Below are 27,748 nucleotides of genomic sequence, written 5' to 3' on the forward strand. Positions count from 1 at the left end.
ATTCTGACTGGTGTGAAGTGGTACCTCATTGTGGTTTTGATATGCATTTCTCTAATAATGAGTGATGTTGAGCTTCTTTTCATGTGTTTGTTAGCCATCTGTATGTCTTCTTTGGAGAAATGTCTATTTAGTTCTTTGGCCCATTTTTTGATTGGGTCATTTATTTTTCTGTAATTGAGTTGCTTAAGTTGCTAGATCAGTCCTGAGTTTTCATTGGAAGGACTGATGTTGAAGTTGAAACTCCAATACTTTGGCCACCTGATGCGAAGAGTTGATTCATTTGAAAAGACACTGATGCTGGAAAAGATTGAAGGTGGGAGGAGAAGGGGATGACAGAGGGTGAGATGGTTGGATGGCATCATCAACTCAATGGACATGAATTTGAGTAAACTCTGGGAGTTGGTGATGGAAAGGGAAGCCTGGCGTGCTCTGGTCCATGGGGTCACAAGGAGTCGGACATGGCTGAGTGACTGAACTGAAGTGAGCTGAAAGACATACTGTATAGCAGAGGGAGTTGGAGAAGAGAATGGCAACCCACTCCAGGATTTTTGCCTGGAGAATCCCATGGACAGAGGAGCTTGGTGGGCTACAATCCATTGGGTCGCAAAGAGTTGGACACAACTGAGTGACTAACACACATGTACACACATAGGAGAGGGAAATCTACTCTGTACTCTGTAATGACCTATATAGGAAAAGAACCTAGAAAAGAGTAGAGTCCCTTGGACAGCAAGAAGATCAAACCACTCAATCCTAAAGGAAATCAACCCTGAGTATTCATTGGAAGGACTAATGCTGAAGCTGAAGCTCCAACACTGGCCGCCTGATGTGAAGAGCTGACTCTTTGGAAAAGACCTTCATACTGGAAAAGATTGAGAGCAGGAAGAGAAGGGAGTAACAGAGGATGAGATGGTTGGATGGCATCAGTGACTCAATGGACATGAGTTTGAGCAAATTCTGGGAGACAATGAAGGACAGGAAAGCCTGTTGTGCTGCAGTCCATGGGGTCACAAAGAGTTGAATTCGACTTAGTAACTGAACAACAACGACGTGTTTATGTATAACTGACTCACATTGCTGTACAGCAGAAACTAGCACAACGTTGTAAATCAACTATACTCCAACTAAAAAATCTAAATTGTATGGCAAAACCAATACAATATTGTAAAGTAATTAGCCTCCAATTAAAAGAAATAAATTTATATTTAAAAAATCTAAATTGAAACCAGTTCAAACATACTAGGGTGACTAGAATAGCAAAAAGTAAAAATCAGAAATAAGGGTGAGATGGTAGTTCAAGAGGATATGTAATTCACCCTCCTACCTGAACACATAAAATACTACATCCATATATGGATCGATCCTCAGCAAGTGCTATTGGGAAAATAGCGTAAGGACTTCCCTGGCAGCCCAGTGGTTAAGACTTTACCTTCCAGTGCAGGGGTTGTCAGTTTGATCCCTGGTCAGGAAATTAAGATCCCATATGCTTTGAAGCCTAAAAACCAAAACATAAAACAGAAGCAATATTTTAACAAATTCAATAAAAGACTTTAAAAGATGGTCCATATCAAAGAAAACTTTTTTTTTTAAAGAGATACATTTGACATCTTTAGCATTATTATTTCTGGAAATGTATTTTGCTTTGAAATTTATTTGATGTTAGTATCAATATTCCAGCTTATTATTATTGCTGTTTATGTTGATCTTTTTTATCAATTTAGTTTTTTAAAATTTAAATTTATGTATTTTAATTGGAAGCTAATTACTGTACAATGTTGTATTGGTTCTCATAATTTAAGTACTATTGTGGGAAGGATGGGCTTCCCTGGTGGCTCAGATGATAAAGAATATGCCTGCGATGTAGGAAAAGCAAAAAATTAAGTTTTCAAAGAAATCCATTCTGGTAATTTCTATCAGTTGAAATTAGTTTGATATGATTGCTACAATTTTTGTCTATCAAGTCATTTTGTGTTTTCTAAATTATTTTCTTTATGATAATGATTACATATATGATTATTTGATGTGTTTGTTTCTATGTTGCACATTTTCTGTTTTTAGAGGAACTGTTTGAATAATTTAAATATTGCAGAGGAATTCCTGATCCCAAATGTGTTTATCTGGTTTTATTACTAGATATATAGATTTGCATATCCTATTTAGTCCTAGATGTCTCCACTAAGACTCTGTTTTCATGACTCTCAATGAAATAGAACATTTATTTTTTCTTCTTTGTCCTTCATCTTTTCCTGTTCATTCTCCATCTTACATAGTTCTTTTCTCTGAGAGATTTATATAATATCCTCTATCTGTGTTATAGTGCCTTTACATTCTGTTCTAGAAAAGCATATTGCTTGAGACTAACAAATCCAGATTCAACAAAGAATGGTCCTTACATAAACCTCCTACAACTTTGTTGCATTTCCCACCAATCTTTTGTATAAGTTAGCCTTAATCTGTTTGATCCTAGAGACCCAAGTACACTTTTAGCTTTCTTGTGGTCTACACACTGGATAGACTATCTAGTTTGTTAAATACATAAGTTAGTACAATATGTGCTTATAGTATGGTACAATTTCCAGCATTGTAGTTCTCTTTATACGCTAGGTGACAGAGTCCATTGGTGACTGGAGGATGAAGTTTTGGTATTGCTAGTGTACATTGTAGACAAGGAATGTTATTTGAGGAGATTTCCATTGCTGATTTAGCTCTTGATTTTTCAAGCGTTCAGGTACAAAGAATCATTTGTTAAAGCATTCTTTACATTTCAGTGTATGCTTTTGCTTTCTTAATGTTTTGTCCCAAATTATCATTGCTTTCATATTCTAACTGCCTTCTGTTTCTTAGGTTTGGGCGGAAGTTGATTCTCAGGTGCTGTTTGCTCCAGCTCGCCATCTCTGGGACCTGCGCAGCCTTTGCTCCCACCTTCCTCATTTACTGCTCCCTACGCTTCTGGTCAGGTTGTTCTGCTGTGGTCGTTATATCAAATAATAGTATGCTCAGTAAGTTGACAATTTTGATCTCCTCCATTTTCCAAACCTTGAATTTGATCTTGAAATTTCTTCTTCTAACATTACTACCTCAATTGTGTTTCTTTCAGTTATAGAGTGGACCAGATCCCAGTCAAAAGCCATGGTAATAACACTGGTATCCTGTGCCCTTAGTATTGGACAGATGATGCTGGGAGGACTGGCTTTTGTCTTTCGAGAGTGGCGCACCCTACAGCTGGTGGTGTCTGTACCTTTCTTTGGCTTCTTTCTCTCCTCAAGGTAAAAGTCTTCTCTCTCACTCTGACTTAAGGGAACTGGGGTGAAAATGCATATTGAATTGTAATATATTGACTTCTTTATTCCCTGGGCCCTTTCTTATTGTTTGGATATAAAACCCATATTTCTCATCTGTTCATTCTATACAATTTGAGATTCCAGGAGCAGATTTGTTGTTGTCATTCATTTGCTAAGCCATATCTGACTGTTTGCAACCTCAAAGACTGTAGCATGCTAGGCTCCTTTGCCTTCCACTGTCTTCCAGGGTTTCCTCCAATTCATGTCTATTGAGTCAGTGATGCTATCTAACCATCTTATCCTCTGCCTCCTCCTTCTCCTTTGCCTTCAGCCTTTCCGAGTACCAAGTCTTTTCCAGTGAATCATTTCTCCACATCAGGTGGCCAAAGTATTGGAGCTTCAGCTTCAGCATCAGTCCTTTCAATGAATATTTTGGGTTGATTTCCTTTAGGATTGACTGGTTTGATCTTGCTGTCCAAGGGACTGTCAAGAGTCTTCGCCAGCACCACAGTTCAAAAGCATCAATTCCTTTGGTGCTCAGCCTTCTTCATGGTCCAACTCTCACATGCGCATGTGATTACTGGAAAACCTATAACTTTGACTATATGGACCTCTATCAGCAAAGTGACATTTCTGATTTTTAATATGCTGTCTAGGTTTGTCATAGCTTTCCTTTCAAGTAGCTAGTATCTTTTAATTTCATGGTTGCAGTCAAAGGTCCACAGTGATTTTGGAACCCAAGAAAATAAAATCTGTCACTGCTTCCACTTTTTCTCCTTCTATTTGTCATGAAGTGACGGGACAAGATGCCATGATTTTAGTATTTTTTAAAGATCTAGATAAGATTTATTGATCAGATTGTTTTAGAAAACCAACATCAAAAAACTGACAAGATACATCAATACAGATTGGACATTTTAGGGTAAATTCACTGTATTTCCTACCAGCTTGTAGGTAACTAGGTAAGGTGGAAAAACTATCCTGATCATAAGACATGCACATCAGACTGCAAAAGGACTTCCACCCTATTTAACCGAACTGTGGTAAATAGCTTTAAAGTAAGGCAGGCATCATGTGAGGCCTAAACAAATCCTATACCAAGAGTTTTTTGAAAGTTGAGTTTCAAGCCAGGTTTTTAACTCTCCTCTTTTACCCTCAACAAGAGGCTCTTTAGTTCCTCTTCACTTTCTGCCCTTAGTGTGGTATCATCTGCATATATGAGGTTTTGATATCTTTCCTGGCAATCTTGATTTCAACTTGTGCTTCACCCAGCCTGGCATTTTGCATGATCTACTCAGCATATAATTAAATAAGCAGAGTGACAATATATAGCCTCGACATACTCCTTTCCCAATTTCAAATCAGTCCATTGTTCCATGTCCAATTCTAATTGTTGCTTCTTGATCTGCATACAGGTTCAGGGACAGGTAAGGTAGTCTGGTACTCCCATCTCTTAAAAAAATTTCCATAGTTCACTGTGATCCACACAGTCAAAGACTTTAGCATAAATGAGGCAGAAATAGATGTTTTTCTGGAACTCCCTTGCTTTCTCTATGATCCAGTGGATGTTGGCAATTTGATCTCTGCTTCCTCTGCCTTTTCTAAACCCAACTTGTAAATACATTTCGAAGTTCTCAGTTCACATACTGCTGAAGCCTAAGTTGAAGGACTTTGAGCATTACCTTGCTAGCATGTGAAGTGAGTGCAATTGTATGGTAGTTTGAACATTCTTTGACATTGCCCTTCTTCAGGATTGGAATGAAAACTGACTGGAGGAAAGAATAGGGAATAACCATGAACTTCGTACATGTTATTAGTTTAGAGGTAATAGAGTTATTTGAAAATTATTTTCCTTAATATCAAATATTGTCTCAAATATTTTAAAAAGATATACCATCAGTTTTTTGGCTTTGAAATTAATATGGTTACAGTAGATTTTCACTGATTTTCTATGTTGCAGATAAAATTGAATAAAGAGACAGCAAATATATTCAGAGAGAAGTTTGCTGAAATAGTAGCGTGATTTCTCCAGTGTGAAAATGGCATGTATATTTGGTGCTTTACATTATATGTTGAGCAGTCTCTCTTTCCTTAAGTAATTTTAACAAACATTTTTTTAATGAACAAAACATTTTTTTAATTTAATTAACTCTCTGACCTATTTACAATATTTTTTTTCTATTCTCTTAGAGTGGGCCTGGTGATAGGACCAAATGCTATGATCTTCATTTTTTATTTTTTTATGGGAATAAATTATTTATTTATTTTTTTACTTTATTTTACTTTACAGTACTGTATTGGTTTTGCCATACATCAACATGAATCTGCCACAGGTATACACGTGTTCCCAATCTTGAACCCCCCTCCCACCTCCCTCCCCATACCATCTCTCTGGGTCATCCCAGTGCACCAGCCCCAAGCATCCTTTATCCTGCATTGAACCTAGACTGGAGATTCATGTTTTTTAAATATTGAGCTTTAAGCCAGCTTTTTCATTCTCCTCTTTCACCTTCATCAAAAGGCTCTTTAGTTCCTCTTCACTTTCTGCCGTTAGGGTGGTGTCATCTGCATATCTGAGGTTATTGCTATTTCTCCTGGCAATCTTGATTCCAGCTTATGATTCATCTAGCCAGGCTTTTCACATGATGTCTTTGCTGTGGCTAGGACTTCCAAAACTATGTTGAACAGCAGTGTCTAGAGTGAACGTCCTTATTTTGTTCCTGGTCTTAGAGGAAAGGCTTTCAATTTTTCACCATTGAAAATAATGTGTGCTGTGTATTTCTCCTATATGCCCTTTTTATGTTGAGGGAGGTTCCTTCTATGCTCACTTTCTGGGGAGTTAATCATAAACGGGTGTTGAATTTTGTCAAAAACTTTTTTGCTTCTATGGAAATTGTCTTATGGCTTTTATCCTTTAATTTGTGACTATGATGTATCACATTGATTGATTTCCATGTAAGCATTCTTGTATCCCTGGGATAAACCCCACTTGATCATATCGTATGATCCTTTTAATGTGCTGTTAGATTCATTTTGCTAGTATTCTGTTGAGGATTTTTGCATCTATGTTCACCAGTGATATTGCCCTGTAATTTTCTTTTTTTGTGTGATGTCTTTTTCTGGTTTTGGTATCTGGGTGATGATGGCCTTGTAGAATGAGTTTGGGAGTGTTCCTCTCTCTGCAATTTTTTTGAAAGTGTTTGAGAAGGATAGATGTTAGCTCTTCTCTAGACACATGATATAATAGAAATCACCAGTGAAACCATCTGGCTCTGGACTTTGGTTTGTTGTAAGATTTTTGATCACAGTTTCAATTTCAGTGCTTATGACTGGTCTGTTCATATTTTCTATTTCTTCCTGGTTCAGTCTTGGAAAGTTGTACTTTTCTAAGAGTTTTCCGTATCTTCCAGGTTGTCCATTTTATTGGCATATAGTTGCTCATAGTAGTCTCTTTTGATCCTTTGTATATTTGTGGTATCTCTTGTAACTTCTCCTTTTTCATTTCTAATTTTATTGATTTGAGTCTTCTTCCTGTTTTCTTGATGAGTCTGGATAATGATTTATCCATTTTGTTTATTTTCTCAAAAAGCAGCTTTTAGTTTTATTGATCATCACTACTATTTTCTTCATTTATTTATGCTCTGATTTTTATGATTTCTTTCCTTCTACTAACTTTGGCCCCTTTTTATTCTTCTTTTTCTAATTGCTTTAGGTGTAAGATTAGGTTCTTTATTTGAGATTTTTCTTGTTTCTTGAGGTAGAATTGTACTGCTATAAGCTTTACTCTCAGAACTGCTTTTGCTGCATTCTATTGGTTTTGAATGCAAGACCCAGATTTCCCCACAGCCAGTCCCTCCCATCAGGAAGCTTCCACAAGCCTCTTATCCTCATCCATCAGAGCACAGACAGAATGAAAACCACAGTGTCAGGAAACTAACCAAAATTGATCACATGGATCACAGTCTTGTCTAACTCAATGAAACTATGAGTCATGCCATGTAGAGTCACCTAAGATGGGCAAGTCATGGTGGAGAGTTCTGACAAAATGTGGTCCACTGAGAAGGGAATGGCAAAGTATTTCAGCATTCTTGCCTTGAGAATCCCATGAACAGTATGAAAAGGCAAAAAGACATGACATTTAAAGTTGAACTCCCCAACTCAATAGATGAACAATATGCTGCTAGAGATGAGTGGAGAAATTGCTCCAGAAGGAATAAAGAGGTTGAGCCAAAGTGGAAACAATGCCTAGTTGTGGATGTGTCTGGTGGTGAAAGTAAAGTCCAGTGCTATAAAGTACAATATTACATAGGAACCTGGAATGTTAGGTCCATGAATCAAGGTAAATTGGAAGTGGTCAAACAGGAGATGGCTAGAGTGAACATCAAAATTATAGGAATCAGTGAACCCAAATGGACCAGAATGGGCGAATTTAACTCAGACAACCATTATATCTACTACTGTGGGCAAGAATCCCTTAGAAAAAAATGGAGTAACCCTCATAGTCAACAAAAGAGTCCAAAATGCAGTACTTGGGTGCAATCTAAAAAATTACAGAAAGATCTCTGTTCGTTTCCAAAGCAAACCATTTAATATCACAGTAATCCAAGTCTATGTCTCAACTACTAATGCTGAAGAAGCTGAGGTTGAACAATTCTATGAAGATCTACAAGACCTTCTAGAACTAATACCAAAAAAGATGTCCTTTTCATCATATGGGACTAGAACGCAAAAATAGGAAGTCAAGAAATACCTGGAATAACATGCAAGTTTGGCCTTGGAGTACAAAATGAAGCAGGGCAAAGGCTAACAGAGTTTGGCCAAGAGAATGAACTGGTCATAGCGAACACCCTCTTCCAACACAAGAGATGACTCTAAACATGGACATCACAATGGTTAATACCAAAATCAGATTGATTATATTCTTTGTAGGCAAAGATGGAGAAGCTCTATACAGTCAGCAAAAACAAGACTGGGACCTGACTGTGGCTCAGATCATGAACTCCTTATTGCAAAATTCAGATTTAAATAGAAGAAAGTAGGGAAAACCCCTAGGCCATTTAGGTATGACCTAAATCAAATCCTTTACAATTATACAGTGGAAGTGACAAATAGATTACAGGGATTAGATCTGGTAGACAGAGTTTCAGAAGATCTATGGATGGAGGTTCATAACATTGTAGGGAGGCACTGATCAAAACCATCCCCAAGAAAAAGAAATGCAATAATGCAAAATGGTTATCTGAGAAGGCCTTACAAATAGCTGAGAAAAGAAGATAAGCAAAAGCAAAGGAGAAAATTAAATATATATCCATCTGAATGCAGAGTTCCAAAGAATAGCAAGGAGAGGTAAGACAGCCTTTCTAAGTGATCAGTGCAAATAAATAGAGGAAAACAAGAGAATGGGAAAAACTAGAGACACTTCAAGAAAATTAGAGACACCAGGGGAACATTGCATGCAAAGATGAGCACAAAAAAGGACAGAAAGAGTATGGACCTAAAAGAAGCAGAAGATATTAAAAAGAGATGATAAGAATACATAGAAGAACTGTACAAAAAAGATCTTATTGATCCAGATAACCATGATGTGATTGCTCACATCCTGGAATGAGTGACTGTCCAGCCAGACATCCTGGAGTCCATAGTCAAGCAGGCCTTACAAAGCATGACTATGAACAAAGTTAGTGGGGGGGCGGGGGATGGAATTCCAGTTGAGCTGTTTCAAATCCTAAAAATGATGCTGTTAAAATGTTGCACTCAATATGCCAGCAGATTTGGAAAACTCTACAGTGACTATAGGACTGGAAAAGGTCAGTTTTCATTCCAATCCCAAAGAAAGGCAATGCCAAAGAATGTTCAAACTACTGCACAATTGCACTCATCTCACATGGTAGCAAAGTAATGCTCAAAATTCTCCAAGTTAGGCTGCAGCAGTATGTGAACCAAGAAATTCCAGATGTTCAAGTTGGATTTAGAAAAGGCAGAGGAACCAGAGATCAAATTGACAACATCCATTGGATCTTAGAAAAAGAAATAGAATTCCAGAGAAGCATCTACTTCTGCTTCATAGACTTCAAAGGCTAAACCCTTTGACTGTGTGGATCACAACATACTGTGGAAAATTCTTAAAGAAATGGGAATAACAGACCACCTTACCTACCTCCTGAGAAACCTATTTGCAGGTCAAGAAGCAACAGTTTGAACCAGACCAGACTGGTTCCAAATTGTGAGAGGAGTATACTAAAACTATATATTGTCACCCTGCTTATTTTACTTATATGCAGACGACATCATCCAAAATGCTGGGTTGGATGAAGCTCAAGCTAGAATCAAGATTGCCAGGAGAAATATCAAGTACCTTAGATATTCAGAAGACACCACTTTAATGGCAAAAGTGAAGAGGAACTAAAGAACCTCTTGAAAGAGGAGAGTTAAAAGCTGGTTTAAAACTCAACATTCTTGGGTCCTACACTATAGCTGACAAGTTAGATTAAGAGTGATGAGCCTAGAAATCTGCATTTTTAACAAGCTTGCCTTATGAAATGTCTGCTCACTATAATTTGAGAATTACTAGGCTTGGCCCTTAATTTGACATTTCTGAACTGGTGCTTGTTTTTCCATCTGAAACCCTCCCTCAAAATTCTCAACAGTATTAAACACTGCCCCCCGCCCCCCCCACCGCCCACTCCCAAAGAAACATAAAACCTCAACATACAGAAACTAAGATCATGGCATCTGATCCCATCACTTCATGGCAAATAGATGGAGGAAAAATGGAAACAGTGACAGATTTTATTTTCTTGGGCTCCAAAATCACTGTGGATGGTGACTGCAGCCATGAAATTAAAAGAGGCTTGTTCCTTGGAAGAAAAGCTATGACAAACCTAGACAGTGTATTAAAAAGCATAGACAGCACTTTGCCAACAAAGGTCCATCTAGTCAAAGCTATGGTTTTTCCAGCAGTCACATATGGATGTGAGTGTTGGACCATAAAAAGCTGAGCACCAAAGAATTGATACCTTTAAATTATGGTGTTGGAGAAGACTCTTGAGAGTCACTTGGACTGCAAGGAGATCAAATCAGTCAATCCTAAAGGAAATCAGTCCTGAATATTCATTGGAAGGACTGATGCTGAAGCTGAAGCTCTAATACTTTGGCAACCTGATGCAAAGAGCTGACTCATTAGAAAAGGCCCTGATGCTGAAAGCAGAGGACAGAGGATGAGATGGTTGGATGGCATCACTGACTCAATGGACATGAGTCTGAGCAAGCTCCAGGAGACAGTGAAGGACAGGGAAGCCTGGCAAGCTAAAGTCCATGGGGTCACAGAGAGTCAGACATGACTGAGCAACTGAACAAAATCACCCAATCATGGTTTTGGGTCACTGTGTTTCTGTTGTCATCTGTTTATGGGTATTTTTTATTTTCTTTTTGGTTCCCTTAGTAATCTTTTCATTGGTTAGAAGTGTATTGCTTAGTCTCCACGTGTTTGTGTTTTTTACAGTTTTCCCCTGTAATTGATATCTAATCTCAGCATTGTGGTCAGAAAAGATGCTCAATATGATTTCAATATTCTTAAATTTATGGAGGTTTATTTTGTGACCCAAGATCTGATCTATCCTTGAGAGTCATGTGCAGTTGAGAAGAAAGTGTATTCTGCTGATTTGGGATGGAATGCCATGTAAATATCAATTAAGCCCATCTGTTCTCATGTGTCACCTAAGGCTTGCATTTCCTTATAAATTTTCTTGCTGTATAATTTGTTCATTGGTGTAAGTAGGGTGTTAAAATCCCCACTGTTATTGTGTTACTGTTGATTTCCCCTTTTATGGCTGTTAGCATTTACTTTATATATTGAGGTGCTCCTTTGTTGGGTGCATAAATATTTACAATTCTTATATCTTCTTGGATTGATCCCTTGGTCATTATGTACTGTCCTTCCTTGCCTCTTATAACACTCCTTATTCTAAAGTCTATTTTGTCTGATATGAGTATTGCTACTCCAGCTTCCCTGTGATTTTTGTTTGCAGTATCTTTTTCCATCCCCTCACTTTCAGTCTATACATGTCCCTAGGTCTAAAGTGGGTCTCTTGTAGACAGCTTATATATGGGTCTTATTCACTCAGTCAATCTGTATTTTTTGGTTGGAGCTTTTAATCTATGTACATTTAAGGTAATTATTAATATTTCTGTTCTTATTACCATTTTCTTAATTGTTTTGGGTATGTTTTTGTAGGTCTTTTCTTTCTCTTATATTTCCTGCCTAGAGGATTTCCTTTATCAAATGTTGTTAAGCTGGTTTGATGGTGCTGAATTCTCTTAACTTTCTCTTCTCTGTAAAATTTTTTATTTCTCCATTGAATTTGAATGAGATCCTTGCTGGGTAGAGTTTTTTTGGTTGTAGTTTTCTTCCTTTCATTACTTTAATTATATTCTGCCACTGCCTTCTGGCCTGCAAGGTTTCTGCAGAAAGATCAGATTTAACCTTATGGGGATTCCTTTGTATAGTATTTGTTGCTTTACCCTTGCTTCTTTTAATATTTTTCTTTGTGTTTAATTTTTAAAAAAATTTGATTAATATGTGTCTGTCATGTTTCTCCACTGAGTTTATCCTGTATCAAACTCTCTGTGCTTCTCGGACTTGATTGGCTATTTCCTTTCTCCTGTTAGGGTAGTTCTCAACTATAATCTCTTCAAATATTTTCTTACCCCTTTCTCTCTCTCTCTCTCTCTTTTTTTTTCCCTGGGATCCCTATAATTTGAATGTGTGCATTTAATATTGTCTCAGATGTGTCTGAGACTGTCCTCAATTATTTTAACTCTTCTTTTTATTCTAGTCAGCTTCAGTTATTTCCAGCAATCTACCTTCCAGCTCACTTATTCATTCTTCTGATTCAGTTATTCTGCTGTTGATTCCTTCTAGAGTATTTTTAATTCAGTTTTTGTGTTGTTCATCACTGTTTTTTTTAAAATTCTTTATTTCTTATAGGTCCTTACTAAGTGTTTCTTGCATTTGCTCCATTCCATTCCTGAGATTTTGTATCATCTTTACTATCATTGTGCTTCCCTGGTAGCTCAACTGGTAAAGAATCTGCCTGCAATGCAGGAGACCCTGGTTCAGTTCCTGGGTTGGGAAGTTCCCCTGGAGAAGGGACAGGCTACCCACTCCAGTATCCTTAGGCTTACTCTGAATTATTTTTCTTGTAGATTTTCTATTTCCTGTTTGTTTGTTTGGTCTTGTGGGTTTTTACCTTCTCCTTCATCTGCACAATATTTCTCTCTCTCTCTCTCTCTCTCTCTCTTTTTAAATTTTGTCTAACTTTCTGTGTTTAAGTTTTCCTTTCCCCAGGCTGCAGGGTTATAATTCTTGCTTTGGGTCTTTCCCCCAAGAGGGTGAGGTTGGTCTAGTGGCTTGTGTAGAGAGGGACAATTGTCTGCATTCTGATGGGTGGAGATGAATCTTTTCCTTCTGATGGGAGGGTTGTGTAAAGTGGTGTGTTTTGGGGTGTCTGTGGGCTTAGTATGACTTTAGGTAACTTGTCTGCTGATGATTTGGTTTGTGTTCCTATCTTGCTTATTGTTTGGCATGAGGCATGCAGCGCTAGGTGCTACAGGCAGTTGGGTGGAACTAGGTCTTGGATTTGGATGGAGGCCTTTATGGGAGCTCTCACTGATTAGTAGTCCCTGGGGCCAGGAATCTTCTGTTCAGTGTCCTGGACTCAGTGCTTCCACCCTAGAGGCTCAGGCCAGACTTCCAGTCAGGGAAGCAATACCCCACAAGCCATTCATCATGGTAATAAAAGGGATAAGAAAGAAAAAAGAAACCCAGACAAATGTTAAAGAAACTAAAAAACAGAAACAAGAGCAAAGCAAATATAAGCATGTGCATGCATGTGTGTGTGTGTGTACATGCACGCATACACACTCACACATACACAAGAAACCAAAACAAAACCAAGAGAGCAGAGTAAAAGACAGCAACCAAACAAAGGAAACCCAAAATGAAATCAACCAATTAAAAACAAAACTAACAAAAATACAAAACAGAAAATAAAACCAAAGCAGAGTGCCAACTGAGGAATAAAGCAAAGAAAACAAAACAAACAGAAAAATGATAAAAAAAAACCCCAACAGAAAAGCAAAGTTAATATAGAAGTATATAAAAGATATACATATATATATTAAATAAAAGAAATTCCCACAAACAAAAAGAACCAACCCCCCCCAAAAAACAGAACAGTAAAAGTAGTGATAGATTTAGAAAATTAAAAGTATGGTTAAAAAAGAATCTGACAAAACTAAATAGAAATAATAATAATAAAAACAGCAACCACAACAGGAGAGAATAAAGAAATTTCAAAAATAGCCAAAGACCAGAAACTATAAAACTCCTAGAGGAGAACATAGGCAAAACACTCTCCGACATAAATCACAGCAGGATCCTCTATGACCCACCTCCCAGAATACTGGAAATAAAAGCAAAAATAAACAAATGGGATCTAATTAAAACTAAAAGCTTCTGCACAACAAAGGAAACTATAAGCAAGGTGAAAAGACAGCCTTCAGAGTGGGAGAAAATAATAGCAAATGAAGCAACTGACAAACAACTAATCTCAAAAATATACAAGCAACTCCTGCAGCTCAATTCCAGAAAAATAAACGACCCAATCAAAAAACGGGCCAAAGAACTAAATAGACATTTCTCCAAAGAAGACATACAGATGGCTAACAAACACATGAAAAGATGCTCAACATCATTCATTATCAGAGAAATGCAAATCAAAACCACAATGAGGTACCATTTCACACCAGTCAGAATGGCTGTGATCTGAAAGTCTACAAGCAATAAATGCTGGAGAGGGTGTGGAGAAAAGGGAACCCTCTTACACTGTTGGTGGGAATGCAAACTTGTACAACCACTATGGAGAACAGTGTGGAGATTCTTTAAAAAACTGTAAATAGAACTGCCTTATGACCCAGCAATCCCACTGCTGGGCATACACACCAAGGAAACCAGAATTGAAAGAGACACGTGTACCCCAATGTTCATCACAGCACTGCTTATAATAGCCAGGACATGGAAGCAACCTAGATGTTCATCAGCAGATGAATGGATAAGAAAGCAGTGGTACACGTACACAATGGAGTATTACTCAGCCATTAAAAAGAAAACATTTGAATCAGTTCTAATGAGGTGGATGAAACTGAAGCCGATTATACAGAGTGAAGTAAGCCAGAAAGAAAAACACCAATACAGTAGGCAATGGCACCCCACTCCAGTACTCTTGTCTGGAAAACCCCATGGCCAGAGGAGCCTGGCAGGCTGCAGTCCATGGGGTCGCTAGGAATCGGACGTGACTGAGCAACTTCACTTTCACTTTTCACTTTCATGCACTGGAGAGGGAAATGGCAACCCACTCCAGTGTTCTTGCCTGGAGAATCCCAGGGATGGGGGAGCCTGGTGGGCTGCTGTCTCTGGGGTCACAGAGTCAGACACGACTGAAGCAGCAGCAGCAGCAGCAATGCATATATATGGGATTTAGAAAGATGGTAACGATAACCCTGTGTGCAAGACAGCAAAAGAGACACAGATGTATAGAACAGTCTTTTGGACTCTGTGGGAGAGGGAGAGGGTGGGATGATTTGGGAGAATGGCATTGAAACATGTATAATATCATATAAGAAATGAATCGCCAGTCCAGGTTCGTTGCAGGATACAGGATGCTTGGGGCTGGTGCACTGGGATGACCCAGAGGGATGGTATGGGAAGGGAGGTGGGAGGGGGTTCAGGATTGGGAACACATGTACACCCATGGCGGATTCATGTTGATGTATGGCAAAACCAATACAATATTGTAAAGTAATTAGCCTCCAATTAAAATAAATAAATTTATATTTAAAAATAAATAAATGCTATCCAAAAAGAAAAAAAAGAAATTTAAATTAAAAAAAATAGCCAAAGTGAAAGTGAAGTCACTCAGTCATGTCTGACTCTTTGTGACGCCATGGACTGTAGCCTACCAGGCTTCTCTGTCCATGGGATTTTCTAGGCAAGAATACTGGAGTGGGTTGTCATTTTCATCTCCAGGAGATCTTCCCGACCCAGTGATAATGGTACAAATCAAAACACAAAAACAATAGTAAATGTTTTCCTAGAGTCTCAGTCATTGGTGTCCTTTGCCCCACCATGAACTATTTCCCTCCACTGCTTTCCCAAGAGACCTCCAAATGCTGGGGAGGGCTAACCTCTAGACCTGCTGTGGACCCTGTGTGGACAGCTGAGACTCTAATTTGGCCCTCCTCCCATGTGTGCTTGCTATCAATATCCACAGCTGCCAGAGCTAGAGTATTTTCTTTTGTGGGAGCACTCCTTATACCCTCATATATTCCATAGATGCAGAGTCTTTAGTTGATGTTAAGTATTTAATCTGCAGCTTGAACAGCTGATGAAAAGGTTTTTGATCCTCTTACTTAATTGCCCTGCCCTTGTTGCTCACTTGTGGTTTTATCGCCAACTTTGCATGTGGGCCATCTGCATATCTGAGGTTATTGATATTTCCCCCGGCAATCTTCATTCCAGCTTGTGCTTCTTCCAGCCCAGCGTTTTTCATGATATACTCCGCATATAAGTTAAATAAGCAGGGTGACAATATACAGCCTTGACGTACTCCTTTTCCTGTTTGGAACCAGTCTGTTGTTCCATGTCCTGTTCTAACTGCTGCTTCCTGACCTGCATACAGATTTCTCAAGAGGCAGGTCAGGTGGTCTAGTATTCCCATTTCTCTCAGAATTTTCCACAGTTTATTGTGATCCACACAGTCAAAGGCTTTGACATAGTCAATAAAGCAGAAATAGATGTTTTTCTGGAACTCTCTTGCTTTTTTGATGCTTCAGCAGATGTTGGCAATTTGATCTCTGGTTCCTCTGCCTTTTATAAAAGCAGCTTGAACATCAGGAAGTTCACGGTTCACATATTGCTGAAGCCTGGCTTGGAGAATAACCTCAGATATGCAGATGACACCACCCTTATGGCAGAAAGTGAAGAGGAGCTAAAAAGCCTCTTGATGAAAGTGAAAGAGGAGAGTGAAAAAGATGGCTTAAAGCTCAACATTCAGAAAACGAAGATCATGGCATCCGGTCCCATCACTTCATGGGAAATAGACGGGGAAACAGTGGAAACAGTGTCAGACTTTATTTTTTTGGGCTCCAAAATCACTGCAGATGGTGATTGCAGGCTTGAAATTAAAAGACGCTTACTCCTTGAAAGAAAAGTTATGACCAACCTAGATAGCATAATGAAAAGCAGAGACATTACTTTGCCAAGAAAGGTCCATCTAGTCAAGGCTACGGTTTTTCCTGTGGTCATGTATGGATGTGAGAGTTGGACTGTGAAGAAGGCTGAGTGCCAAAAATTGATGCTTTTGAAGTGTGGTGTTGGAGAAGACTCTTGAGAGTCCCTTGGACTGCAAGGAGATCCAACCAGTCCATTCTGAAGGAGATCAGTCCTGGGATTTCTTTGGAAGGAATGATGCTAAAGCTGAAGTTCCAGTACTTTGGCCACCTCATGTGAAGAGTTGACTCATTAGAGAAGACTCTGATGCTGGGAGGGATTGTGGGCAGGAGGAGAAGGGGACGACAGAGGATGAGATGGCTGGATGGCATCACGGACTCGATGGACGTGAGTTTGAGTGGACTCCGGGAGTTGGTGATGGACAGGGAGGCCTGGCGTGCTGCAATTCATGGGGTTGCAAAGAGTCGGACATGACTGAGCGACCGAACTGAACTGAACTTGCATGTGGGCCACTCACAGGAGTCTGCTCCTAAGGCTGCCCTGGAGGACTTGGGTCTGCTGCAATGGGGACCAGGCATAGAGGTAGCATGGCTGCTTGAGTTGAGGAAGGCTGGTGGTGCCAGGCATACAGGTTAGCCGGTGGCCATGGATGCAAGAGATAAGGCTCTATTGGTTGCTTTTCCTAACCTCCAGAGGCAGGCAGGCAAGGGGCAGCCATGGCTGGTTCTTCTCTATTTCTAGGTAGCCCAGGCTGGTGTGTGGGGAGAGAGAAGCTACAGTGGTGACTCTACTCCCTACATGTGACTCAGCAGTAGCGCCCTGCTTCCATGGCTGTCCAATTTTCCTCCAAAGGCATTCCCTGTTGTGGATTTTCTCCTCCTATTCCCTTAAGACATCTCCCCCAGCCAACAGCAGTCAAACAACAGTTTGCTCTCCAATCCCCAGGCTCCAGCTCCCAGACCCCCTGCATACCTGTGGATGTGGCTTCCAGTCTAGGGTATGTAGGACTGTGGCACAGATTGTCTGTATGGTTGTCACTCTATCCAGACAGATCAGCTGGTTCATCCTTTTCTGACAGCCTCAAATTCTTCCCTTCTGTCCCAACTGATTTCCCTGGATGTGGGAATCTCTCCTTTCCTTCAGCTACCCCACCCTGTGGTGTAGGCCTGGTCCTGCTTGCTCTCCTCCTTCTTCTCCCTTCTTTCTTTCATCTTAGCCAGTTATGTGTGGCTCCATATGGTCCTTTCTGGTGACTGAGGTCTCCTGCTAGTAGTGTTCAGCCAGTGTTCTGTGAGAACTTTTGCATCTGCAGAGGTATTCCTGATGCATCCGTGGAGAGAGATGCACTCCATGTCCACCCACTCCCCTAACATCTTGGAAAACCCCAACAAACAGTTTTTAAATGGATAAATTCATTCCTACACTTAAAACCATTCTAGGAAGAATCAGATTTAACAGATCACAGAAAAATGACTATAGATTTAACAGTGAGATGAGTTCAGAGAGAGGGGACAGTGTAATCCATGTCCGAATCACGTGCTCAGTCATTCTATCCTCTTGAAAACCATAAAAGGAAGCTAGGCCTCCTGTTCCCATTTTACTGATGAGGAAATTGAGGCACATGTAATACGTGACTCACATGTGTAGTTAGATATCAACATTGTTGGTAGTGGCAGGAGTATTTATTTATTTTTTTTGGGGGTAGTTATTTTATTTATTTATTTTAATTGGAGGCTAATTACTTTACAATATTGTCATGGTTTTTGCCGTACATTCACATGAATCAGCCATGGGTGTACATGTGTTTAAAATATTTGTTGACCTCTACCATACATAACTGGGGCTTCTTTAAAAAAATTTTTTTTTAATTTATTTGTTTATTTTTGCTATGCTGGGTCTTCGTTGCTATATGGGCTTTTCTCTAGTTGCACCCAGCAGTGGCTACTCTTCATTGCAGGGCATGGGTTCTCACTGGGGTGGTTTCTCTTGTTGCGGAGCGGGAGACCTGGAGCACACAGACTTCAGCAGTTGCGGCACATGGGCTCAGTAGCTGTGGTTTCTGGGGTCTAGAGCACAGGCTCAATAGTTTTGGTGCGTGGGCTTAGTTGCTCCCCGGCATATAGGATCTTCCCAGAACAGGGATTAAACCTAGGTCTCCTGCGTTGGCAGGTGGATTGTTTACCACTGAGATACCAGGGAAGCCTAGGGTACTTTTTGAAAAGAATATATATTATGTGCACAAAATTGCTGGATCTCATGTCCCGCTTTGAGAGGGAATTATGTATGTGAGGCACTCTCCAGTTTAACCTTCATAAACTTCTAGGAAAAACTCCTGCTGAATAAGCATAAAGGCAATTTGTCTCCAAGTCTGTCATCCCAGCATGAAATTATCACTCTCATATTTTCCTAGAATTAGTTTAACACAACATGAATGTCTAGTTGATGTAGTGGATAGTAGGCAGAAGACATAAAACATGTCAATAATCATATAGCAAAGAAGGGTTGACTATATCTGTCTGCTCTTCTTTCATCAGGTGGCTGGTGGAATCTTCACGGTGGCTGATTGTCACCAATAAACCAGATGAGGGCTTAAAGGAACTTAAAAAAGTTGCACACAGAAATGGAATAAAGAATGCTGAAGAAATCTTGAGTATGGAGGTAAGCCGGAAAGAGAAGGTGGTTATTGGGTGGGAGGGAAGTCATGAACTAATACCTGCCTCCTCCTTATTGAGATAGACAAACTGCTTTTCTAACAAGGCCATCTGGTTGAGAATGCAAGCTCAGTTTCCTGGTCTTTCATGCCCATTTCTTATAAAAGGAGCTTTGAACACTATACAAGGACTTCTTCCTTTAGTTCATCTCCTGATTTGAACCTGCAGCCTGTGTGCTCTCCTGGATGCCCTGCTCACTTCCCTCCACCATGGCCTCATTAAAAAAAAAAAAAATCATTGTTGCTGTGTAATTTCCTGGAGTCTCCCTTAACTCCCTACATCCTCCTTCATATCATGTTCACACAAGTGACTGCATGTGTAATCTGTTGTACTACAAAGAAAGGGAATGTATCTCTCCTATCCTATTGGGTGCCAGTGTTCATTACAATACCTGGCACTATGTCAGCAAGTGATATGTGTTTGTTGTTGTTGAAGGGCTTGAAAGCGACCATGCAGGAGGAGCTGGAAGCAGCACAGACCAAATCTACTGTATTTGACTTGTTCCGCACACCCAATCTGCGTAAAAGGATCTGTCTTCTCTCCTTTGTGAGGTGGGGTTTACAGAATGCATGTGGTTGTTGCTATTGTTCAGTTGCTAAGTCATGTCCAACTCTTTGTGACCCCAGGGACTATAGCATGCCAGGTTCCTCTGTCCTCCACTATCTCCTGGAGTTTGCTTAAACTCAAGTCCACTGAGTCAGTGATGTTATCTAACCATCTCATCCTTAGCAGCCCCCTTGTCCTTTTGCTTTCAATCTTTTCCAACATTGGAGTCTTTTCAAACAAGCTGGCTCTTCACATCAGCTGGCCAAAATATTGGAGCTTCAGCTTCAGCAGTAGTCCTTCCAATGAATATTTGGGATTGATTTCCTTTATTATTGACTGATTTGATCTCCTTGCTGTCCAAGGAACTCTCAAAAATCTTCTCCAGCACCACAGTTTGAAAGTATCAATTCTTTGGCACTCAGTCTTCTTTATGATCCATCTCTCACATCCATACAGGACAAAACAGGACAAAACATCCATACTGGATAAAACATAGCTTTATATAGCAACATTAAAAGAGTACAGACATGAAACTATTTCATTAATTACAATAGTGTTGTGACAGGGAGGCACTGATTTGAAGATAAAAGATGAGGGAAACACACCAAATAATACTGCCACAGAAATTAGTATACGAAGTAGAGTTGGTTATATCACTCTGCCAATCTCTTCAGTGAAGGTTTATGTTAAAAATTTCTGTCACAGTGTGGATTTGGGGGTTTATTTTTTCTTTAGTAATTAATTGAAGCCATTTTTGCCAGTTGATACATGAAGATATTATAAATATTTACAGATCAATGAATATTTCAACATGTAAAAATGTAGCAACTTCCAGATCAAAACCCCAAAATCCTAATACCCCAGGATTTCCCTCACATATCCTGTACAATAATAAACACCACTACCTCCACCACTGCCTCATTCTTGTTCTCTCCTCACTGCCCTCGCCTGTCCAGCTGCTCTGATCTTTTTCACTGCAGAAGAGTCTTGCCTGATCTTGACCTTCACCTAATGTAAATGATAAGAGGATTCTGTGACAGGCCCCCTTTTCTCACACTCATTCCTGAAGATTCACCCATTCTGCTGCGTGTAACATTAGGTGGTTCTCCTCCCTAGTGCTTCAGTTTTCATTAGATGAATACACTACAATTTCTTTATGTACGTCAATGTTGGTGGACTTTTACTGGTTTCCAATTTGGATACATTTTATTTGTGTGTTAGCACAAGGGTTTCTGTAAGGAAATCTTGGTCATTGTCTCTTGAAGGGATATAAGTACTTACTTTGGTAGGGTCAGAAGGAGAAATTTTAAATATAATTTTTTTTAAAAATATAAATTTATTTATTTTAATTGGAGGTTAATTACTTTACAATATTGTATTGGTTTTGCCATATATCAACATGAATCCACCACAGGCATACACGTGTTCCCCATTCTGAACCCCCTTCCCTCTTCCCTCCCTGTACCATACCTCTGGGTCATCTCAGTGCACCAGCCCCAAGCATCCAGTATCATGCATAGAACCTGGACTGGTGATTCATTTCATATATGATATTATACATGTTTCAATTCCATTCTCCCAAATCATCCCACCCTCCCCCTCTCCCACAGAGTCCAAAGCAAAAGAGACACAGAAGTAAATATAATTCTTAATTTGTGAACACTGAATGCTCATGCACAAGAAGCATACAGGACAACATAGACCCACTGACAAGCTTAAGTAAGTGACTATTGCATTTCGTAACTGGTCTCTTCCCAGGCATATCCTAGTAGATTGTTCCTGCATTTAACTTTATTATGCTTTTTCATAATGAAGAATGAGGGGGAGGCACTGATTGGGAGAAAGAAGATGAGGAAAACACACTTAATAATACTCACATGGAAATTAGTGCCTCATTTTTTGGAGGGGCTTCCCTGGTGACTCAGACAGTAAGGAATCCACCTGCAGTGTGGGAGACCTGGGTTGGGAAGATCCCCTGGAGGAGGGCATGGCAACCCTCTCCAGTGTTCTTGCCTGGAGAATCCCCAGGACAGAGGAGCCTTGTGGGCTACAGTCCATTGGGTTGCACAGAATCTGACATGACTGAATGACTAAGTTCACAGCACATGCATTTTCAACTTTTCCATATTCACTAGGACATAGACTTGTGTTTCTGAACCCTAGACAATCAGAGTGGAAGGAAAAAGTAAAGATGACAGTCATCAGACACCTTTCTTGGAATACTGTGATCTGTGATGTTTCCTCTATTTTAGTGTCTAAGTCTAGTTATACGAAGTCTAACTCCCTCTAGGTATAGTAGGTCAGTAAAGTGGGCTTCTTTCCTTTAAATGTTTTCTGGGTAAAATCTGAAGTGAGATCCTTTGATTCCATCTCTGAAGTTACTGTTGGTGTATGTTTGCTTTCCTGTATTCTTACACTGTTTCTTAGCCTTAAAAAATCAGGAATGAACTTTACATCTCCTAGAACTGTGTTAATCCCCAGGGCACTATGCTGTCAAGTCAAGGGGACGCAGACAGTATTTTCTAGCTTCAACCACTAATTGAGAAAATGGAAATTCCTTGCAGTATTGGGATTGGGCGAAGAGGGGGAGGACTCACAGCATATAAACAACCCTCAAAAAGAAATTATTTCCCTAATTTCTAAGTTTCACTGTTAATGCTTCTGTTGTCAAATATTATATACCATCTTGTTTGGAGACTGAGTCACGTTATGTTTCCTCTTACTGTCATATTTGTGTTTAATAAATCAGACAAAAGATTGTCAGAAAAAGTGTCATTTTCATATACAGCCATGGAATTTTTATGGTGATTTTTCACTTTAAAATGAAGAATTACACAAGTCAGATAGGGCCTTTATTGTTTAACTTTGATCATTGGCTGCCTGGGTGAATATAATTATCAATTATAGTACCTTTGCTCTAAGTCTTATGGTTTATGTCTTTTTTCTTCTTTTTTTTTTTCCACTACAGATTTGCAATCACAATACCCTATTTTGGCATCTTTATGAATCTACAGCACTTTGGGAGCAATATTTTCCTGTTCCAGGTAATCTTTGGAGCTCTCACTGTCTCAGTCCGAAGTCTTGCAGTTTTACCACTGAATCACATGGGCCGTCGACCAACCCAGATGTTTCTCATGTTCCTGGTGGGAATTTCCATTTTGGTCAACACATTTGTGCCCCAAGGTGAGAGAAGACTGGACTTTGGGGGAAATGAAGGGTCTTTTTCTCATTCTTCAAGGTTTGTTTGGTCATACTTGTCTGAAGCCAGGAGTAAAAAGAGGTCCTAATGAAAGGTTAAGTATTCCCCCAAACCAAACTGATGAGAACTTCTGCTAATAAGTTTTTTAAAATTTAAATTTATTTATTTTAATTGGAGGCTAATTACTTTATAATATTGTATTGGTTTTGCCATACATCAACATGAATCCACCAGTTTTTGGGAAAAGAGCTAAAGGTTAGTAAGGGGCAGTGCAAACATATATTTATCTTTCATCACATAGTGGAAACGTCTGGAAAATGGTCCCATTTATTCCAGGTAGTCTCTCTAGGACAGCAATCATTCACTTGTGGTTTTCCCATTCACACATTAAATAACAAGTAGAGAGGGATGAGACTTTGCAATTATATCCCATGTGAGAGCATACTATGGCCACTCCCTCTATTTGGGCTCTTCATTACCAGCTTTGATGACTGGTCTACTTCCCCATTTCTATGTATCTACATATGACTGTGAGCTCAAGTCACTATGACTATAGTTCTTGCTTAAGAAAGTCTCCCAGGAAATGAAAAAAAAAACCTCTTTTTCAAGTGGGGAAGGAGGGTGCAGTAGAAACAAGAATTGAAGCTGAGAAAAATCTTTGTCCATTCCCTATCAGATTACTTTATAAGTTAATAGAAGGATGATATGTAATAATTAGGAGAAACTTGGTGGGCAATTTGCATCTCCAGTGCAGGAATGTGACTCACAGCATTACAGATAGGTATTTTTATTGCTCCTCAGAATATCATCAATAATGCATTAATAATACTGCTTTACTATGGAGGTCTTTCCAATATTATCCAGTTATAATTACATTTCTTTTTATACTGTGCAGAAAACTGATTCCCCTAAATTTTTCTCAATTGTTCCCTAGTTCTGACAATTTTCCCCAACTATAGGCTTTGATGTTAGGTTCTTCATGTCTAACATTGATGTAGACCTAGCTTCTCCACAGCCTGTCCACTAATAGAGCAGTACTGTCCTGTTACTCTCTGGTGTCATACTTACCCTATGGCAACGCTGTATCTACAATAGGTTGATTGACTCATTTGGATTTACCTGGGACTTTTCTGATTTTATCAATGAAAATCTCACATTATCAAACCCTTCAAATTCCCAGGATGACTGGTCACTTTAAAACCTGCACTTGAATTGTAAACGTCTCATGACTGGAGCTGAACATTAGACTCAGTAATTGTCCATATCATGGTCTTAACTTCAGCAATAAGGATATTGCAAATACTGGACAAAATTAGTGAAAGCAAATTTCTGCCACACTGTTTCCTTTTTTCTTTTCTTGCAAATCTCAGATATGCAGATGGATTTGTTGCAACTATTCCAGATAGTTTTATGTAATTTTACCACATATATTGTTGATTTTACATTTCTCAGTTTATCAACATATATATATATGTATATTCTATGGTCTATTTCAAACCTATCAATGAACCATAGTTTTCTTTTTTTCCTGAGTAAATTTGGTGGGTGCCACTTCATCCAGCCCAGATTTCTTAGTGTTGCTGGTCTTCCTGCCTCCAGAAATGCAGACCCTGCGTGTGGCTTTGGCAAGTGTGGGAATTGGCTGTGTTGCTGCCTCTGCATCTGCTCTTTCTGTCCACTCTACTGAACTCATCCCCACTCTCCTCAGGTAAGAGTTTATGGATGCTCTGCCAGGATCCAAAGTATGACTTTCCCCTCTAACTGATGCTTATTTCAGGAGTGAACACAATAAGGTCTTTAAGTTATAAAAAATCATTTGTAATAATGATCATATATCAATAGCAACTATAGCTAAAGTTAATTGAAAAACCCAACTTTGTTCTGTGTATTGTTCTGAGCAGTAATTCAATGTATCTTCTCATTAATCTTTTGAATCTCTTATTACTATAGGTCCAATGTGTAACATTCCATATAAAATAATGAAAATGTATCAATACACTTTGACAAAGACAGCTAGAAAACCAGGGAGCAAATCTCAATAACAAGGGTTTATCATCAAGCTCATGAATATAGTAATTGTGTTTCATTGCAGAATATCTCACGAATTTTATGGGCAGATATTTACTGAATTACCACATCATGTCATTTACTCCTTCAGGGCAAACTTTGCAGGATTAGATATGCTAGCTAGTAGGTGTGGGGCAACCCTGGCTCCCCTCTTGATGACCCTAGTAGTGTATCTACCCATCCTGCCCTGGATCATCTATGGAGTCTTTCCGATTGTTGCTGGTCTTCTCATTCTTCTCCCACCTGAAACCAAAAATCTGCCCATTCCTGACACTATCCAGGATGTGGAAAATAAGTGAGTAAACCTTCTACCACCCCCTGGGAGGGACTGTGTGCTTTGGATCTGTGGGTGAGAAAGGCAACACACCTCATGAGTCCCTCAGATCACTGGGGAGGCTGAGCCTTGCCTGGGATACTCCCATCTTGGGCCATTATCTTCATGAGAGGCAAGGTCATTTCCATCCATTGTGAATTCTAGTCTAGACTGCAGAGATCCCCTCTGCCCTGTTCTCATTGGTAGTTTTAGTGCTGAACTGATGGTAATTAGCTCTGTTATGATTTTGCATCCTACCTGTCCTCATGAGAAACACACATTCATATTGGGATCATGATCCTCAGATCCATAAGAGCTTGGGATAGACGGGAAATAAATGGGATGACCAGTGAAGGAGCATTGTTAGGAAAATCACATTTAGTTAAGGACTTTCTGTGCAAAGGTAGTAAAAAAGTTATTTGTTTGCATGTGGCTGTAAGATTCAGTCAGTTTTGCTGCCACAAGTTATGTAAAAATTGAGGATAATAAGAAACTGGAAAAGGCATTTTAAAACTATAACACTGTATCTTAGTTTCATAGGGCTTCTACAGTAGAGTCTGATAAACTGAGTGACTTAAGCAAAATAAATTTACTGTCTCAAATTTCAGGAGGCTGAAAGTCTGAGCTTAAGTTGTTGGCAGGACTCTACATCTTCTGAAGGCTCTAGAGAAGGATCTGTTCCAGGTCTCTCCTGGATTCTGGTAGTTCCTTGGTTAATGGAAAATAGCTCCAGTCTTCACATTGCATCCCTCTGGCATGCCTCTATGTCTCAAGTTCCCCCTTTTTATAAGAACATCATCATATTGGATCAGGGGCTCTTTCTACTCCAGTCTGACCTCATCTTAATTAATCAGCAACAACCCTGTTTTCAAATATGACAATTGCATATTCTGAGGTATATTGTTAAGACTTCAATATATATACTTTGGAAGGTACACAACCCAACCTATAACAAGTTGGGAATTCCTTTAGATTTTTAACCCAGTTCCTGACTTATCAAAGGTGTCATTGGCCAGAGATCCAAATGACAAAGTGAGAATCCGAAAGACCGAGTGTGAGTAGCACTTTCAAGTGCTTTCATGTGTCTGCACAGTTGGGGTTGTTTAGTTGCTAAGTCATGTCTGATTCTCTGGGGGCACCATGGACTGTAGCCCATGAGGCTCCTCTGTCCATGGAATTTCCCAGGCAAGAATATTGGAGTGGACTTCCATGCCCTTCTCCAGGGGATCTTTCTGACCCAGGGATCAAACCTGTTTCTCTTGCATTGGCAGGAGAGTTCTTTACCATTGAGTCACCCTGATTCAGTGGTAAGGAATCTGTGACTTAGTGACTCAATAGCAACAATGAAAGAAGTTGATGGTTAGGGATCAATTTGTACTTGTACAAGGAGGGCATCCAAACGTATTTTTATTTTTTCTCTTTCATAATGCCTATTCTTATTTTCTGATTGGTTGGTTAATCTGTTGTTTCTCCTTTGGTTTTTCAGCCAAAAATTCTCAAGAAAAATAAATGAAAAAGATTCTTACATTAAAGTGACAAAATTTTAAGGCTCTTCATGGTCTTGCTGGTGAGGAAGAAAAAATATGAAGAAAAAATATCTCCAGGAGTAGATATCTCCTTTATATCTACAAAATGGCAAGAAAATACATTTGAAAAATACATCTCATTTATAATTATTGCATTAATTGGCAATTAAACATATAATAAATGAGAATATGTAATTCCATGAACAATCCCATTTTGGGGGAAGAAGTCAAAAAAGTTTAAAATTTATCAATAAATTATTAATAGACAAGGTGATTCAGAAACAGAGGAATACCATGGCAGGTTCATGTAAGGAGGATCATATGATGAACTCTAAATAAATTTGCAAAAGTCAAATCAATCAATGTAATACACTACACTGACAAATTGAAAAATAAAAGCCATATGATTATCTCAATAGATGCAGAGAAAGCTTTTGACTAAATTCAACATCCATTTATGATAAAAACTCTCCAGAAAGCAGGAATAGAAGGAACATACCTCAACATAATAAAAGCTATATATGACAAACCCACAGCAAACATCATCCTCAATGGTGAAAAATTGAAAGCATTTCCCCTAAAGTCAGGAACAAGACAAGGGTGCCCACTTTCACCACCACTATTCAACATAGTTTTGGCCACAGCAAACAGAGCAGAAAAAGAAATAAAAGGAATCCAAATTGGAAAAGAAGAAGTAAAACTCTCACTGTTTGTAGATGACATGATCCTCTACATAGAAAACCCTAAAGACTCCACCAGAAACTTACTAGAGCTAATCAATGAATATAGTAAAGTTGCAGGATATAAAATCAACACA

General features: G+C 39.1%; 1 protein-coding gene across 1 annotated transcript in view; it reads left to right on the forward strand.

Moving 5' to 3' along the window:
* Window positions 1-26,952, forward strand: part of LOC128068888 (solute carrier family 22 member 10-like) — a 38,258-nt gene extending 11,306 nt beyond the window's left edge. The window contains exons 3-10 of the mRNA XM_052662152.1: window positions 2,845-2,999; window positions 3,098-3,266; window positions 19,104-19,227; window positions 19,716-19,831; window positions 22,795-23,009; window positions 24,625-24,733; window positions 25,184-25,387; window positions 26,892-26,952. Of these exons, the coding sequence (XP_052518112.1) occupies window positions 2,845-2,999; window positions 3,098-3,266; window positions 19,104-19,227; window positions 19,716-19,831; window positions 22,795-23,009; window positions 24,625-24,733; window positions 25,184-25,387; window positions 26,892-26,952 (1,153 nt within the window). The remainder of the gene's footprint in view (window positions 1-2,844; window positions 3,000-3,097; window positions 3,267-19,103; window positions 19,228-19,715; window positions 19,832-22,794; window positions 23,010-24,624; window positions 24,734-25,183; window positions 25,388-26,891) is intronic.
* The last annotated feature ends 796 nt before the right edge of the window (window positions 26,953-27,748 follow it).

Source organism: Budorcas taxicolor, chromosome 25 (genome assembly GCF_023091745.1).
Source record: "Budorcas taxicolor isolate Tak-1 chromosome 25, Takin1.1, whole genome shotgun sequence".
NCBI classification, from domain to species: domain Eukaryota; kingdom Metazoa; phylum Chordata; class Mammalia; order Artiodactyla; family Bovidae; genus Budorcas; species Budorcas taxicolor.